At 39.9% G+C, this 18,882-nt stretch overlaps 1 protein-coding gene across 4 annotated transcripts in view; it reads left to right on the top strand.

Annotated features, from left to right (window-relative positions):
- The window catches only part of PLCG2 (phospholipase C gamma 2), a 64,308-nt gene that overhangs the window by 12,090 nt on the left and 33,336 nt on the right, over positions 1–18,882 (top strand). For all 4 annotated transcript variants that reach the window (XM_035336860.1, XM_035336859.1, XM_035336862.1 and 1 more), the window contains exons 3-8: positions 8,571–8,711; positions 10,879–10,972; positions 12,453–12,500; positions 15,721–15,805; positions 16,575–16,658; positions 18,055–18,098. In XM_035336860.1, coding sequence (XP_035192751.1) covers positions 8,571–8,711; positions 10,879–10,972; positions 12,453–12,500; positions 15,721–15,805; positions 16,575–16,658; positions 18,055–18,098 — 496 coding nt within the window. The remainder of the gene's footprint in view (positions 1–8,570; positions 8,712–10,878; positions 10,973–12,452; positions 12,501–15,720; positions 15,806–16,574; positions 16,659–18,054; positions 18,099–18,882) is intronic.

The raw sequence follows: 18,882 nt of genomic DNA on the forward strand, positions 1-18,882 counted from the left end.
CCGTTATTTCAGTAGAAGTCTGGTCCTTTCGTGAACAAGAAGTAGGTTTGGTGAGCACTGCAGAAGTACTGCCTTGTGGATACGCTGGCTTGATGAAAGGCTGGTGACTCGGATGCAGAGTGCATGGGGTCAAGGGGACTTTTCCTTCAATTTCCAGGAAAAATAAGCAAACCTCCTAGAAATCGAGGGTGGACCACAGTCCCCAGCCACTCCCTACATAGCCTGATTGAGAAGCTGCCTGTTTCTAGAGAAGACATTTGGCAACCACAATTATATAGCAGGGGAAAGCATGTGGTGGGTAAATGTGTTCTCCCTCTAGTGCTGTCCTAGTCCAGGTGAGACCCTGCAGGATGTGGCTATGGAACATTTATTTACCCGTGGCTGTTACTGACCACTGGGAGTTCATGGATTTGCAATTTAAGAAATACTTATCTTGGTAACTAGAACAGAACTAAACTAACGTTTGCTTTATCAACGCATCAGAAAAGGAAGCTTCAGTTTCCTGGTATGGAAGGAATTGTTTAGTTTGCGATGGATTTCCCTCTTGCAGACAATGTTTGCTGTATGCGTGACTGTGAAGCTGTGACTTACACAAGTATGAGCGTAACTTACTGCAACGTGTTGCTCAGCGTGTCACTTCCTATGGTTCTGCTGGGTATTTTTGTTGCATACGAGCCCTTTACAACTGCACGGGGCTGTGCAGTGGCCCCTGGGTCACACCCTGTACTATTTCTCTCCACTTTGAGCCGTTGCTGGCTGGCCATGCAGCAGATGCTGTACTCATGGTGGCTTCTGGGGGTCACTTCTGCCTCCATACCAGCGTCTCTGCTACGCTGTTACTTTGCTAGGATACCCCACGGCCCACAAACAACCGTACTGTTGGAGCTGAGACAGCGGTGAGGGAACTGCTGGAGAGCAGGCAAAGGCAGAGAGGAAGGAGCTGTGAGCAGGAACTGCTGAAGTCTGTCCTCCCCTAAGAGACATGTCTCAGGCACCTGCATCTGCTGACTTAAAGTACACTTCAGTGCTACCAAATACCGTTTCCCAAATTTCCTTGTATCATGATACAGAAGTTGATATGCACGTTAGTAGACCAAGCCCCACAGATGTTATGGTATTTAAGCTGGTAGAGCAAGTCCTTGGCAAGTTGTAGGTCTTCAGGAAGGTGGGCTGTAATAGATACCTCCTTCTTTGTCAGATTCAAGTCCTCAAGGAGAATTAAGGGAAAGTCTGGCAACTAGAGTCTGATTAGTCATGGGAAAATAGGCAAGTTTCTGCATACTCGTCCATCAATCCTGGTGTTAAGTGGTGATTCACAGCCAGGAGAACTGTGCTCTGAGAAGCCTGTGGTGCCTTCACTCTGCAAATGTGTGCTTCTCTGTAATGCAAGTATACATATTTCTGTAGATAATTTCTCTATTTTTGATTACTTTTTTCTTTTTAACAAAATGGCAAAATTTATGAAGCATAGGGCCCAAGTCTGTTTAAATGGAGGCTTTTAATGCTGATGGTATACTTCAGGACAACATGTAGTAACCGTTTCTTTTTTCTTCAGTCCAGATGTGTAAGATAGTCCTGCTGTATTAATACACCTTTCTTCATTTTTAATCAAAAGATACCTCTGATAGTGTCTAACGTTTTATTTTAGGATTAACAAGAGAGGCTAATTTAATGTTATCTCTCTTCTGTTTCTTTCCTGTGTTTTTTTCCAGAGATTGTGAACAAAATGACTGTGGCCCCCTTCTTAAATACATTTGCCCTCTTAGATTCATTTAGTGTTACTAATAACGCATCTGACGTATGAAAGTAGAAAGAATTATCAGAGACTGTTAAAAATCACTTGAGATTTACTTCCTGCTCAGGAGATTTGTACAGAATTAGTCATCTTAAAAATCCTTAAGTACAAGTGTAATTTTTGTCTTCCAGGGATGTATTAAGAAAGGGAGTGAAAGAAAGAAAGAAAGAAGTGCACATTGTACACATAACAGCAGTCACAGGTTTTGATTCTGTTTTTTCTCGATCTGCAAGATTGCACCGTGTGTTTTCAGACTGTTATGCTGCCAAGTAGAAACCACGTTACTGCAAAATGTTGCACCTGGATAATGATCGAAACTCGTTGGAGCAGCAGAGCATCTATAACCTAGTCATGTAGATACTAGGAGCTGATCAGTCCACACGCAGTTTGCAGGGTGAGGTAAAATGCAGGGATGTGTAACTAATGCAATGGCAATCTTTGATCTGTTGCCACAGGTGGTGCTGTTGTAGCTAACAGGGTATTTTTTTATTGAGATCTTTTTGTATTTTGTGAATGTTATCCTGCAGCATGTTATCCCCTAAATTATTTTTTTCTGATTTTGCTTTTAAGATCCTAGCTAAAATGACCTGCTGAAGAGAGCACACTGTGGTTCTGGGCATCCTTTCAGCTGTCAGATGCATTAGGAATTCTTATTTTATTTTTTTAAATTAAAGCCCAAGCACCTCAAAGACTGTTTATGAAAGTGGCTTACATTCTTAAACTTAGTCGAGGGATTTTTTTTCCATCGAGTTAAACAGCTAAGTCATTCCATTATTTAAATTTTAATGTCAGTGTGAACTTTCTCTGTTGTGGAAAACTTTATTTCTTTGCCTTTGGAGAAAATTATATAAACTTTTATAGCATTTGTACCTTTCTGGGACAAGTAACAAATATCTATGTATTCTGCTGAGAAATGCCTGCTTCTTTTGGCTTGAATGTCAGACTTGACCTTGCTAATGCTCAGATAGCAATTATTAAAAAAAAAAAATCACTACTAGAAAGGTCAAGCTATCAGATTTTTTTTTTTTCCTGTCTGAATTTTCTTACTGTTTCAGGCAATCATAAATAAACAGAATAAATAAACTTAACTCACACTGAATGCTCCAGGTCCTTATTCTGTCTTTCTTTCTGTTTTGTATTCTGTAAACTGTTAAGGTGTCATTGCAAAAGTGAATCTACTTCTTACTCTTTGCAGAGTGTCTTTTCAAAGGGACACTAAAATTCACCCTTTTCTGTTTTGAAACTGGTGTGTTTCAGTTCTTACCGGGGGATCTTTGTGTAAGTCTTCAGCTGAGTATTTAGAGCCTGGCTTCTGTGGTTAAATGAAAAAAAGAATGTGTGTAGCCTTTAGCTGTTTTCAAACCATGTCTTCACTTTAGCAGCTCGCTTTTGCAGTGTTTAATGCTAACTTACAGTGACCAGACTTCCTGACGTGGCCAGCCAGTGAAATGGGGATCCAATCTAGAGCACTTTGCAGACCTGAGCATCACGAATGTGGCTGATCAAAGTGAGGGGAAGATGTGGATACTTCGGTAGATTTTCCCCAAAGTCAAAGTTTTGTGTGGCAACTTTCTTGTTTTGTTTTGGGAAGTAGAGTGTAAACTTTTATGGGCACGTATATAAACTTTATCCTAACCTCATTTTCTGAAGGTGCTTTTTAATTTTTAATATGAAACCAATAGCTCTTTGAGGCTTAAGGCCCCTTGCATTCAGAATCCTTCAAACCCGGAAGGGCCGTAATATGTCACTGCTCTGCTGAGCAGTCTAGTGAGAAGTTGTTAATTTGAAATGTAGCTATAGTTGGGAAGATGGTAATTTGTTATTTGCTATAATCAGCTCTGTGTGACCTGATTATTTAAAAGCCTGCTGGTTTAAGTGGTACACCAAGCTACAGCTTCTGCCAGTCACACGGCTGAGTCCCAGAGGACCCCTTGGAAAGGTAGCCATGTGTGCTTTGTCAAGATGCACCACACCATTTCTCACGTTGCATCCTTGTAACCGTGTTTGCAGATACTTCTGTGGCTTACCTGTAACGACTTCCTTGGACCCCTGAATGTCTGATTAAATTCCACTGTTTCTTTGAGCTGGATCACTTTCCATATCGCATCTGTACTCACACGCTGCAGATTTCTGCCTTCATGTGACTTTGCCTTTCTCTGACACAAGCCTTACCTTTTTCTCTTTAGAGATGCACTTGATCTGTGTTTCACTGCTGTTTTGAATAAAACAGGCTGTTAGGACACACCTTGTATAGTTAATCTTTAATTCTGCAGAGGTGAGACTAAAGCCATTGTCCTTACAAACCGCTGTGAGGTGCATTTGCAAAAGGAGACTGAAGGCTTTCTTCATTCACTGGCAGCTCATTTGCACATAGCCTGTGTTGCAGGAGGCAGTTTCTGCCTTTCTGAAATGAAACCCTCTTTGGAATATTTTGTAATGCAAATTGCTTTTTTTAGGGGGGATGTGGATTTCAAAAACTGGTTTTGAAGAGCTGGGGCAGAATGTAACTATATACACACATGAAAACGTGAAGATACTCGTGTAGGCAATGCCCACCTCTGTGTCTGGGTCCACACCATTTGGGTGATCAGAGTCCCTTATTTTCCTTTCTGAAGCATTGCTTGTATCTTCCCTGTAAGACTTCTTGGGACTGTTGCTGAAAATACCTAATGAAGCAAACAATGCTTGTGGCCTGATTTCTGACACTATAAGCCTCCTTTGAATCTCTCTGTAAGCTTTTCCTTCTCCTGCTCCATTAGGTACCTAACTTTGATGTGACCATTCTTTGTGGCCACATACAATGGAAGTCTCCTGCGGCCTTTGGACATGGAATCGGGAGCCTTATCTTACAGGACTCTACTCCATACTGCCAGTCCCCGCTGAACTCTTATACTGCTTGTCACTACTCTTCTGCCAAGGACGCCTTGCTAGATTGGCAGCCTGTAAGGTTTTCTGGCTTATCCCATTTATACACAGTTCACCTGACTTCCCAGCCCCAAACTACCTGACTACCAAAGTTGATCTATGCAAGCATGCCTTACAACAGTCAATTTATATGGGCACTTCCAGCTGATGCATTGTCATTCTGCTGTTAGCGTTGGCTGCTTTTAAGCAGGGTTGGTTCCTTCATCCAGTTGTCTGCTTGGTTGCTCCCTGCAGGAGATGGGTGGTGGGTGAGCGCTGGGGGTGGGCAGAGGCAGAACTGCTTCCTCTGAATAGCAGGACTGGCTCGTTCCTGCCCAAAGCATGTCTGGGATGATCAGCAGTGTTGTATGTAGCAACGTCATGTTTTCTTCAGTTCTGTTCGTTCACTACCTGCACTCACCTTATGTCTTGTCTTCTGCTGAGCTTGCCCAGCACCTGCTGTAGTGGAATCCAAGTTGTGTTTTACCATCTGCCTCCTGAAGGGAAGGTAACGGGGATTCACAGTCATAATGTTGGGACTGAATGAGATTTCTGCTGCCAAGCTATTTGAATGGAGATCAGCGGAGATGCTGAGGATCAAAGGTTTATTGTGAAGTTTATGGCAGTGAAGAGCTCTAGCAGGCACTCATAATTGCTCAGTGCTTTTGAATCTGTGCAGTCTTTGGGAAGTAGCTGTGTAGTGGTGTAATGATCCATTGAATTAACTGATTTGCACACAACTACTACTCAAGAGCAGTAGTTCAGCAGCTGCAGGCTTTGAAGTGCCAAGGATGTAGTGAAAACTGCACACCCAGATGAGAGCCTGAGACAGGATGGTAACTGAAGGTGCCTTGGGGTCCGGTCTAGTTAAGAGCTGCCTGAGGGAGTTGTCAGAATTAATAGATGACTGATGAGGCTGCCAAGAAGATTCTTTTAGCTCATGGAAAGAACCGTATAAAAGGATGTATGAAATGTAAACTATTATTGTAGGTTTTCTTGAGTGTCACTAGTGTCACTTAACTCTTCAGCATCTTAATGCATTGGGAGTGTCCTCCTTGTTTGGCTGGATCAGCTAGAGAAGCTAGTCAGCTTCTCTACTGAACATATTTGATTTATGTTTCCTTGAGAAATGCAGTAATTTTGTACGCTTTTATGGAAACCACACTCGCAAGACTGTTTTACTTGATTTTACGCTTTGCAACCTGTGTATGTCCAGATCTGTGCTTTCTTCAGATGTATCAGGCCCCAGGAATGTGTGTCCATGAAGCCAGGTCAGCAAATGGTTCTGCAATTTGCACGTGGGATTGAGAAGATAGGCTCCAGAACATCAAGGTGTTACGAAGATGGAGCATGCAAGGCACTGGCGTAGGCATCAAGTTGCATTTTGATTGTGCTATAAAAGGTCACAGTAACTGTTTAACAGCTGAGTAACAGCTGAGTTGGTGCAGTTGATTTACTAATCTGAGACTGAAACACGTTGCAGCTTTTCCTGGCTCTTCCTTTCCCAGTTCAGTTGGGATCAGCCCTCCCAGATGCCATGGGCACCGCATGGAGGGTGACTAGCATACATGGAGGGCCAGCAGAGCTTAGCGTGAGACTAAGGCTCACAGTCTGGTCTGTAAAGCAGTGTGAGTAAAACAAGAACATAAGAATAGCGGTACCACTGTGAAATCTGTGTGTGCAAAAGTCCTCGTGTGTGGATATGTATTTACACAGGCATTCCTGCGAGGGAATGGGATGGTAGGGTAGAAGGGTTATAAGGCAAGGAAAAGAAGTGTAGTGAGCGTAAATGTAACTGAGGGAAGACATTAAGCAAGGCTGTGTGTTTGTTTCAGAGGTCAGTATGAGGTAAGAGCCACTCGAAGTGACAACAGCGGTGCAGGTTGTGAAATCTGTTTTATCGCTGCTTATAGTTTACGCTTTGAGGGGGTCTTTGTGGTGTGGTGTTTGATATACATGGATTTATGGGAGTGTGAAATGAAAGGTAGGCTTCACTTTCAAGTTACAACTGTGTTTCTCAGTAGAGATTTGTTGGGTGAAGAAGAGATGTCTGGGGTTGTTATTGCCCTTAAATAGCATGAGCCAGTGTGGTGTACAGTCCCATGCCATTTATTGCAGCCACACGACCGCTTTCCCCTTCCACTTAGGTACTTTCTGCATCCTGATTCTTCTCTGCTGATAGTAATGTGGATTGCTGGGCTTAGACCATCTTTTCCAGATGCTGGCATTTTGGGCTGGATTTTCAGATACACTGCTAGGGTTCTAAGTGAGACTCTGGGTTGTCAGAGGATGTGAGTCATCAGCAAGAGCTTTTGGCTGTAGTTCATTTGTTGTTCTGTCATTAATTTACTTTAAAAGTTTACGCTTAAATTTAGGAGCCTTGGCCATCCAGATATGCAGATCTTAGGAGATGGTTTTGTGGTTCGAGAGAGTGACTGAACCATGGAGGCTGAGACATTAGATGTGCTCTATCTTGAAGATAATCACACTGGGAAAAATAAGTTTAAAAAAGATGTTTGTGTTCTAGGAAAAGTTCAAGCTGACCTTTGAAGCCCTGTTTTCCCAAGAGAAGTTCTTTAATGGCAAGGAATAAGGAGTGTCAGGTGGGAAGTTTGGATTGGAATTCTTTGTAACAAATAAGAAATTCCTAGACAGATTAATTTGATAAACATCCTTGCTTGTGTCTCCCTCCTTTCCACACTGGTTTCATAGAAAACCAATGTTACACAGGCCCAAACTTTAACTAGTGTTCAGCTCCCCCCACCCTGTTAGCAGCCAAGTTGCTTTTTTGTTGTGTGTTACTAACTCTGACGAGATGCTCTTTTAACACTTGGTTTTAATCTTGTGGTGTTCTTAAATGCACAAACAGAAACCCTCAGTTATTTTCCTTGGATCTTGCTGGCTCTGATAAACACATTTCAAGAGGAGCCATGAAATGTTTTTCTTCGCTCTTCATTCTGTAACTCAGGACTGTCCAGAAGCGGGAAGAGCTGTTTATTTGTCTGGTCCACAGGCAGAACAAAACCACTTCCTCAGTTTTCTAATAAGTATCTTATCTTGAGACTGCACATATTTCTGTTTCAGTGCTGTCTCACTGCTCTTATGCAGGCGGTATGAAAAGGGGTTGACAAAAAGGGAGCTGACTTAAGACGTGTGCTCGTGTGTCGTTGCCATTTGGCTATGCCCTCATGAGTGCCCATGTTCTGTAGAAAGCAGCATGTTAAAAGTGCTGCAACAGGTTATATGAAATGACAGAGATCTGCTTGGAGTTGACCAGGAGAAGGCTCATTAAAAAATTAATTATTAGGCTGCATTTTCTCTTTACTTTCTGGGGGGTGCCAAATGTACTTTCTTTAAATATTCCTTCATATGAGTGTCAGTGGCTGATATTGTCAGTGATAGTGTACTGGGGTGCTAGCTGACTATCGAAGATCTAATGTGTTCTTTTTAGGTGGGTAAGTTAGAAGTTGTATCGTTCTTTTGTCTCTGAAAGGTTAGAATGGTAATTGGAAATTTCTTAGTGTAAATTCCATTTATGAAAACATATCTTCTGTAACTCAAAGGGACTATGCGTACAAACTTTTCCCATGGTTAGTTGGTGATAATCAAATGATAAAAATGATAAGTTATTTTTCTTCTTGTTTTGGTCCTTCTCTGCTGTTGCATATTAGTCACTAATACATTGAGTCATTTAGTTGTGGATTTGTGGATTGCAGGCTGGTGCATTTTCCATTTCTTGTCCTATAAAAATCTATAACTATATATTACGGTATATATGTATACGTGCTTTGCGTTTTTATTTTTGTTGTTTCAGGCTCTGCTGGAACTCAAGTACAGTTGTACTGACTGACTTACTGTTCTTGCCTTTCAGTGGATCTGATGGAAATAAAAGAAATTCGCCCAGGAAAGAATTCAAAGGACTTTGAGCGTTGCAAAGCAAAGCACAGAGAAGAACACTGCTTTACTGTCTTTTATGGTACCCAGTTTGTCCTCAACACCTTAAGTTTAGCAGGTAAACCTTTTTCTTCTTTGTTTCCTCTTTAAACCTAACAACTGAACAATCAAATACACCGATGAAATAGTAATGTAAAGAATGCTGGGATTTTTTTGCTCTTGGCAGTTCAGGAGTGCACCAAATGTACAAAACCTGAGACCTTTTACTCAGCCAGCCCTTAATGTCTGTGAACTGCTCCATTTGTAACATTTTGCTGTCAAATAGTGTATTGTGTGAGACTTTTTCCTTATATTGTCTAAACAGAACAGTTGTATAACTTGTGGATGTAATACATGAGTCACTTGCTGCAGTCTGTCTTGCACTGTACAGGTCAACAGTGCTGTGTTTTAAGAAGATGGATGCTTGTTGCTCATTAGAAGGCAACAGCTATTTAAGCACTAATTAATAGCATGTCTCTTAGTACGTGTTTATCAATTTATCACTTTCTAAGCTCTGTAACACCAGCAGTACTTTTTATTTATTTATTTAAAGTAGAAATGATATACTCCTAGGGAGCTAGAAAATGCTTCATGTGTATGTGGGAATTAATAGCGTGTAGATCACAGCACTGGAAGCCTGGTTTTACAGTCCAATGCACAGGTAATTAAAGACTGTCACTAATCCAGTGTAATAGATTTTTAACTTCAGATCAAGTTTTACCATTGCTGGATGAGGTCTGACAATTTTGAGTAAGTGGCTATGCTTAAGTGCAGCTGTACCAGGTACTTCAGATTGATTTCCTTCAAAACCTCCCACCCTGCCTCCATGGCAGTTCTCAAAACCAGATTTCTGCCAATACTTTGAAAACACTCAGTACCTTGAGGTACGTTGATGTGATGCTGAACTGAGAAGAGCAGGACTGATATAACTTTCAATTATGGGGGAAATCCTTTTCCTTGTTAAAGCACGTTGTTGTGTGTTTTTTTAAAACAATATAAAATAGTTGCTACTTAGACAGGAATGGTGGCTATCATAAAGCCCAGAATTGTCTTGAGAGAATTGTTTTGGCACGGGTAGTGGGTGTTCTTTCTGAAATTGTAACTAATTGAAAAACATTTCCGTGGGGAGCTGAGGCTGGGTTCTAGTTTTATACTTGGAGGATAAAACATTATCTGAAAATATATTTATATAAAACATAATCTTCATATTTTGAGAAACTGTTTTGCTTTGAAGTTAAAGAATATGCACAGATTAGAGCTCCTGTGTGAAAATAATTTTCTTCAGAACTGTTTTGACTGAAGACTGCCTTCGTGAAATTTCAGAACCAGCTTGCTAAAGATAATGGACTTTGTCTAACTGAAGGCTGTAAAAGCAGCATCTCGTCCAAGACCCCCAAAATGGTTTGTTTAATTGGCATTTCTCAGGGAAAGCTGTACCCAGAATGGACCACAGTCTGCGATCATGCTTCTGTAAGGCTGAAATGTTACACGTGTGATCACGTTAAATGATGCAGAGGACTATTCTGGTTTGGGAAATGGAAAGGCAAACTAGATATAAACCTAAACCAGCTTGTGAGGTTGGAAGGCATATGCACCTGAGTTACAGTGTTTAGCTATGTAGACCTTTTTTTAAATTTACCTTATATTACCATGTGTTATCTTAGAGGTCTTTTCCAACTTAAATGATTTTGTGATCCTCTATATAAGCTACATTAATTTCATACATTGCTCCCTTTCTGTTCCTCTTGCCTAAGTGTAGTCTGGGACAATCTGCATTTAGAGGCATGGTTATGAAAAGAGGAGGTGGTCGTCTTCGTCAAAGGCTAGTGCTTTGCAGCTTTCTTGGAGGTTGCTTGGAATATCACGAGCTAGGTTTATGCTATAACACACTGAATTCACTTTTCTGTGTGCTTCAAGTTGCTCGTGATCTAGGTCCCTGGGGAGAAAATGAAGTTTGATTATGTTACGGTAAGAACTCAGCAGCAGTTTCATAGTCTTTCTGGTAAGATACTGAAATTTACCTCCTCTGGGAAACAGATGTTCTGTCAGAGTTTCCAGGATTTGCCCTCTCACCCTCAAATTTACATTATGTGTTTATTAGTTTTAGTATTAACAACATGGACTTATGCAATGAGATTTATCAAGGGGAAAGGTTAACCTGCAGCTCTGTGTACTAGCGTTTATCTAGACATCACAAGTTATGTCCTACTTTTGTATGTTTCTCACAGCATATTATTTTTTTTCAGCTGATTCTAAAGATGATGCTGATAAATGGTTGTGTGGCTTGAATATCTTGTATCAAGAAGTCATGAGTGCTCCCACACCTGCAATCATGGAGAGGTACGTAGGCATATTTTCACTCTGTGAGACTTGACATCTCTTTGGAATGTAAAGTGGAAAACGCCAAAGAAATTTTTGAAGTGCATCAAGTGCTGCCTTCCAATTACCGTAGGAACAACTACTAGCTGGTTAGTGTGTGATACAGAAAGCTCCTATGGAAATTCTCCATGTCTATTTTGCTATATACATGTTCTGGAACTACACTTCTCATACACTGCTGTGAACTTGCAGTTTGCCTTGTTCTATATACCACAGAAAAATAACATCTCTGAATGCAATATCAAGGTCATCTGATCTGTGTTGAGTTCTTGGAAAATTCAGATGTCTAATGCAGTCACAATAGGCTTGATCTGGTAGATGTCCGTGTTGCAGCTTCTCTGTCCCTATGATTCCCATGTGCACATTTGCAGTTTTTCCTGTTGATACCATTGCATCATATGGCAGTGTGATCAGCTCACCTGGGAGAGCCAAGATAAAAATGAACATTTTAAATGATTACTTTTTAGCAGACAGCAATATGATGGTGAAAATGCACCCTTAGTGCTTCTGAAGATGTCGTGCTCGAAACTGCTTATGTTCAGAATGCCAATTTTGTTGACAAGCTTTTAACGCCGTACGTGATTGCTTTTATCACTGCTGGCTTTTTTGTTGGGAGTGAGTCACTGCTATTACCTGTTTTAAGATATGCCCTGTCCTTGAAGTCTACCTGACTTTTGCAACTTTGATATTGACATTGATGTTGTCTTTACCTACTTGTAGTTTCAGTTGGGGAGAAAGTATGCTTCACTTCTTCCTGCCTTTATATATCGTGTGGTATTGCAGAGAGCTGTTACACAAAGGTTTCAGGCTATGTTTGTGCAGTGGACAAAGTGCTTTCTGTAGAGAAATTAAGATAAGCTTAATACTGGCATGCTGTGATAATCCTTTAGACCAAAATTGCATGTGTATATTTACTATTAATACTGCTAATAGTATTTTGCTCTGTACCTAAAACTGACATGTATTTTAATCAGGATTTTCTTAAAAATTCTCTAAGCCCTCCCTCCCTTCCCCCTCTTTTTTAATTTTTATGCATCTAAGATCTTTCAGTCAGCAGCCTCAGCTGACGTAGATGATTGACTTGGCGGAGTAACTTTAGATTAGCTGAAGTCTTGACCCACTGTATCAATTTACATTTTTACTGTTTCTGGTTGTTTATTCCTTTGTGCTGTACACACCCTTCCCTTTCCTGTGTTGTTTATGTGGCCTTTAAATGCAATATTAAGCAGCAGAATAGTATATATTTACAACTAGGGTTATAAAACTGGTTGATTACTTAGTTGCTATGCTGAAATATGTTTGCTTTCCTTAGTGATGTATGTTCTAATTTTTAAATACTTCTGTTGAATTTCACCTCTGGATTTTGGTATTTCATTGATTATATTTTTTTTATAATTCTCTTTTTTTTTTTTCACTCATTTTTTTTCTCCTTTTCCTCTAGCTGGCTGAGAAAGCAGATCTATTCTGTTGATCAGACTAGAAGAAATAGGTAAGAAGCTCGCTTTTTATGTACAGTTTCTTTTTAGTGAACTTTCATTGCAGACTGTAACACAGAATGAGGAGAAATAACTACTACTTTGCCTGAGATGTAAAATACGAGACCTCTGAAAATGGTATTTGCTCTTGCTTTAACATGTGTTTTGCCTCTTGCTAAATGCAGCACGTTCATAAAGTTCACTTATGTTCATTATGTAATATGAGGAAACAAGTGATGAGAAATAAATACTCTGCTGTTAGTGTAGATTTACCCTGCCAGTATAAAGAAGTGTGGTTGCCTTCTCCCAGTCTTACTGCAGAGATTCAGTTCAGCTCCGTAGGTTTGTTAGGTTGCTTGCTCTACAGAGGTATTTGCCCTTTAATATTTCCTGGGGGCCAAGTTGGACCCCAGCAGCGTGATTTGTATAGCCTGCTGTCAGCTTTCCTGTGTGGATTTGCCACAAGTTCTTCACTCATTGCTGAAGCGTGTTTGCATTGGAGCGACCATGGTCTAATGTAGACAGAGCAGAATCAGCTTTTAAAAGCAAGCTTGTTTGGACAAACAACAACAAAAACAAACCAACACAAAAAAACAACCACATATGGGTTGTAGGCTCCCATGTGCTGCATTGCTTCATATGTTTGAATTTCAGTAACTTGTTTTAGCTCCATGTGAGAAGTAGGTTTTGTAGCTTTTGCATAACAAAGGAGAATTTCTAAATGAATTCATCTGCACACCTCTGGTTAGGGTTGCCAGAAAATGTGCAAAGCTGTGAAGAATGTTAACCCCCCTTTCTTTGTAGTGTTTTTTTTTTTCTTTTTTTCTTTCTAAGGTGTAATTCAGCATGGAAAAAAACGTGCATTTCCTCTCATTTAGGCCTTTTCCTGAAAGCAAAATGAAGCACGATGTTTCACTGTGCGAATAAGACTGTTACTGCAGGAAATAACACCCTTCTGCAGGCAGCCTGGGCTATTGTGCGGCTTGCTTCGGTGTGAGCAGGGTTTCCAAAGATGGCCAAAGTGTTGAAAGGCCCAATGTCATCCTTTACAACAAAGTGTTTTTAATCTACACCTGCTGATGCACTTTGTAAAACTGGCCCTACAGTGAGGGTGTTTCAGGGAGAGGACCATGAAGCAAAAGCTTGGTTTTGTTAAGGTACGGAAGCTGTAGCTGGTGATATGTCTGTTGAAGAGGTTTCACGGGGTGCTTAAGGGTTTTTTCATTGCTACAAGGCAATCTACTTAGGATCTCGGGGACTTGTGCTATGGAAGAGGCAGTGATTTGATTTGTTCTCTTGGTAGGTGATCCAGGCTTTTAGAAAACTTCAGGAAAGGAGTTGGAGGTGGGCTTCATTTTGTTTAGGTTTTGTTTAGTGCTGCAGTTTCTAGGGAGGGTAATTGTAAAGGTTAGGCTTCCAGGCAAGTCCTGCCTAACAGGTTGAATTTTTGCCAGTGATAATGAAGTCCCAGCTCTTTGTTTTGGCTTGTGTTTGTCTTGCTGGAGGAAATTGCTTGTTTTTGGTGTTTGGGGAATGAACAGGGTGCTCCTTCTTGCTCCTAAAAGGAGTGCTTTTTTTTGAGAGGTCTGGCGACAGGGCGGAAAGCCAGGAATTTCCTGAACTCTAATCTGGCTTTGGCATGGATTTTGGCTAAGTTCCTTCTTGCTTTTCCTCTTTCCCTCTCTACACAATGGAGATGAGAATCTCTCAAAGGGCAGGTGCTTGCATGGACGCTGTAGAACAGAAGTGTTACATTTGTCTAGGTGCTAATTGTTTTTGTTGCTTTCAGGTGACTCTGTTCTGATCCTGTTTATTTGCACAGAGTTAATGGCTTATGAATTACACTGGAGGTCAAGGCAGAGCACCTTTAATGCAGTACCAACAATACACAAGAAAACAAGCCTAATGTATTGTGGGCATTGGCCATAGCACCCACAGGTGTTGTGTCTATGTTCTCTTTTCTCTGACTTCTCTTTGCTGCTGTGGGTTTTTATTCCCCTCATCCTCCAGTCTAGGTCTCTTCCCCGTGCCTCTCACATGTCCCACTTTAAAGCCACGTCTTTCTCTTTGAGGCCTCACAGCAGTACCTACCCAGACTTTGAGACTCAGTGCTAAAATGAGACCTAATTTCCATTCTTTGCTATCCAAAGACAAGTGGAATAGCAGACCACTGAAAAGTCACTGCAGGGGATGACTGAGCTGGTCTGTCAGCTTGGTGCCACTCAATGGGGGAAGTCTTGCTCTTCCCTTTTCCTCCACCATCTTTACGTGCTTCTCAGCAGGCACTCAAGACTCTTTCCTTCTTCTGGGTATGATGCTGATTTGGACACAAGGTGAGCTGAGTGAGCTCATGAAGTTAGTGGAAGACTGAAAGACTAGTTCTCTTTTTTTTTTTTTTTTTTCTGGCCTAGCAAGTTGAATCAGGTTAGTAGAAGGTTTGAGTGTCCAAGTTGGCCTATGGAAGCAATGGGACCATAGCAACAGGAGCAAAGAGATGGGTTGCTTCTTGTAACAGCAGTGAGCTGTTGGATTGCCTCACCTATACCATCTGCACATTTAAAGCATTTAGGCAGCTAGCTCCTATAGAAATCAACCGTCGTTTTGTTCATGCAAGAGTTATCATAGCGTTGCCCTACCTCCTGTTTACACTTGGAGGATAAGTATACCAAGTATTGTGATCTGCTCTGAGGTCGTCCTGAAGGAGGCCATAGCTACAAGAGTGGAAGCTGGAGAGAAACGTCTGAGATTGAGAGAATGGGAAGATGTGAAGGAAATTGAGTTTTTCAGATGGAACTATTTACAGTTTTGTTTCTAACACAGACTCTTCCATCAACAAAAAATGTCTGACATAGACGTTGGACATGATTCAAGTGGTGTGGCCAGTGTTGCACCAATCAATAAATTTAGCTTTGTATCTATGTATTGCTTAAATAGTCAGTGTATTTTTGTACATCACTGTATTGTTTAAAAGCTTAATGCCCAAAATGGTTGACATGCCTGTTTCTCCCCACTAACTAGAAAATGTGTCTAGCCTGCTGACATGTAGATGTTATGTTTTTAGGAGTTTAGTAATTATGAGAGATGAGTCCTAGCCAAAATGTTTCAATAGTAACATTTTTGTGTTGATTAAAAAATATATATATATATATATATACACACTGGTAGCTGGCTGATTACAGCCAGAGTTGTGTTTTTTATTATTATTATTATTTTCTTCTCTTTTCTTTTTTCCAGTATTAGTCTTAGAGAGCTGAAAACTGTCCTTCCCCAAGTAAACTTCAAAGTGAGCAGCATGAAGTTCTTGAAGGATAAATTTGCGGTAATTACCTGATAAATTCTATCTGTTTTGCTGTTATCTGATAGGTGTTGATATTTCTGTTCAGGTTACTGTGTAGAGTTTTGTTTGCTACCATGTACAGTTAAATAAATTATGCTGATTTTCTAAGTTTGATTTTGCCAGTATGTAAGGCTTTAAGAAAATACAGACATAAATGTTCCTAGTTTTCATTGTAGGATTGCCTAAAGTTAACACTGGGCTTGGAGCTCTGGTGCTGATACTGTCTATGAAGTGCACAGGAAACTGTTGGATGTTTAAGATAAAGTTCATATATAAGAATAAGAATTCTTTTGCAATATGATCAAAGTAATAACTTATTTCTTCCAATTTATGGTAATACTATTAGCTTCTGAAGGTGCTTTCCATTCCTACAGGAATTTTAAATATCCCCACCTTTTCCTGCTTTGTAATTCGCCACCCTTAAAGCATACATTTTTGCTACTGTTGCTCCAGCAAACAACGACTGAATAAGGCACTACTTCACTCTCAGTAACATAGTGGAAATAGGGTACAAAATAAAAGGCCAAAGATGTGGGCTAGGAGCACTGGGTCACAAACAAGAGTCTATTTACTTGTTTGTGTTCTTAAACAAAAACTTAGAAAAATAAAATAAAGCCCAAACATAAAACAAATGGAGTCAGAGTAGAACTGACTGTGTGAGAGGGTGGCTGCTAGAGTAGGAGTAACTTGTAAGCTGTGCAAATGCATTTCAGGGAATTCTAAATTCACTACATGCTACTTTCTATTGTAGGAAATTGGTGCTCACAAAGAAGAACTTAGTTTTGAACAATTTCATTTGTTCTACAAGAAAATCATGTTTGAACAACAGAGATCGGTAAGCTTTTTTATAAGTAGTCTTCATAATGTTAAACTGATCAGAACAAAGAGTGAATGCTGTTTTTTTGCTAACGTTTTTATCTTTCCCCATTCTTGTAACAGAAAGGCTGTATAGTACAGGCTTGCCGTTCAGCTAACAGTCACCATCAGCAATTGGCTTAAGAAGATGAAAGTTGTTCACGTTGCTATTTGTATATTGGTAGTAAAGATATGCACAGATATAATGGGGTTTCTAGGAAGAATTTTTCTTGTGAGTTTGTTTAGGATATAGAATGTCTTTGGTTTGGTTGATCTGTTTGCTGGTAGAAGCAATATTTTTTCATACTTGTATTAATCTTGCATTACAAGGAATATTCTGTAAGCTACGGGGGTATATCCTGAACATCAAGTAACAGCTATTGTTCTCGTGTCTCATGCTCAGAGATGACAAGTGATGAGTCCAGAGCACAACGTGCTTCAGACAGTGCTTGTGAAAAATAAATGCAGTGGATTAACTGCCTGACTACTGTTTCCTTGTATTAATTGCAAAGATTCATGAAGTTGGTGGAACTTGCAAGTGTTTAATGACTCTGAAAATTAGGAACTGTTTATAATGGTGTGAAAACAGATGATTTGAAATTACTTGCATACATATCTTTATTGGTGACATGCATATTGTTGACTCAACTTGCAGTTGTTGAAATGGAAACTTCAACAGTAAAAGTGTTTCCTTTGGCAGTAGTGCTTTCTTGTGCTGCTTAAAAGTGATGCTGAAATTGTTGTGAAGTAATTATTAATCTCCATGTACTGATAAGGTTTTATTTTTAGTTATGAAAGTCTAGAAAATTATCTTAAGCAGAAGGTTGAAGAGTAAAACCCAAAATAAAGAGGTTATCTGACTTCCTTAAACTCTTGTTATCGCCACTTGTGGATCATTTCAAAGAAACTCCTCAATTTGCTCAACAACTGCTATGGGGCAGTTGATAAGTTTCCTGTGATCTGTAATGAGGCTGCTCCAAGCTGGGAGCAATTTAGATACATTCAAATGCATAAATATGATGGAAGAGACCTAATTCCAATGTCTGTGGGCTATCAAGCAATAAACGCTCCACAGAAAATTCAGTCTTGTCAATGACAAGCTTTTTGCCTGAGATTTATGTGCCTTTACAGTGGAAGGCTTGACATGCAATCACCAGTCTTGGCAGTAAGTTTTTTTTTTTTCTAATGCGTTTAATTCAAAATGTATCTTGTCAACTTGCATGCAGCTTTTCTAGAGCAGAAATGCATGTTTTTCCCCTTTCCAAACCAGTAGTCATTATTAGATGAAATTAGATGAAAAATTGCATGTTCTTTTATTTATTTTCTTAATCTTATCCGCCACCCTTTTTTTTTTTTTTTTTTTTTTTTTTTTAAAGATTCTTGATGAATTCAAAAAGGATTCCTCTGTGTTCATTCTTGGGTAAGGCTCTTGTATTATTTTTCCAAATAACACGCATATGGTAGCAGTGCTGCAGGACTTCTGAATTACATCACTGGCTTTTGTTCTTATGCTTTAGTAAGTGAAAAGAAAAGATAGATCTTATTGCATTCAGAAAGGTGAATTTATCTGAAAGATCTGGTTATCATTTGGTAAATGTTTTTTTTTACCTTCTGACAAGAAGAAAAATGGCATGGACTCAAACAAGCAAGTTGACATATTTAGATCTTACTGAGTGCAGAACAGAACTAGTGAAGGATAATTTGATGGAAAAACTTTAAACTGGAGTGGTATGGTGCACAGTCTTTGCCTGGATTCATGCAGAACACTAATGCTAACAGTTTCTACAAGTTTCACTTGGTGGACTTGGAAAATTTAGTAAAATGTGTATAGAGTGAAAAGGGAGGTCTTGGGTGCTGCTACTATTTTGACCACAAATTAAACCAGTTTATCTTAGCTTTGAATATTACCACAGATGAAGGAAGTTGTTTTAAAAATTTGTTCTAAGTATACCATGCATTTCCCTAGCCCTTGGTCATGCTGTGTGAATTAAACTGGTGAGACTGCTTTAAACCACAGATTTCTCAAGGATGTATAAGGTTATAAATGCCTTATTGGTACCAGATGATGCAACATGTGTCCTATAAAACAGAAAGCAGCTGTGCTGCTTTTTGTTGGTCTGGCTGCATTCTTGCCTCTTTATTCAAGAGGTTTTATTCAGGCGATCTACTGTGGTAGATAATACATGGAAGCAATTATCTGTGGA

Source organism: Oxyura jamaicensis, chromosome 11 (genome assembly GCF_011077185.1).
Source record: "Oxyura jamaicensis isolate SHBP4307 breed ruddy duck chromosome 11, BPBGC_Ojam_1.0, whole genome shotgun sequence".
Lineage (NCBI taxonomy): Eukaryota > Metazoa > Chordata > Aves > Anseriformes > Anatidae > Oxyura > Oxyura jamaicensis.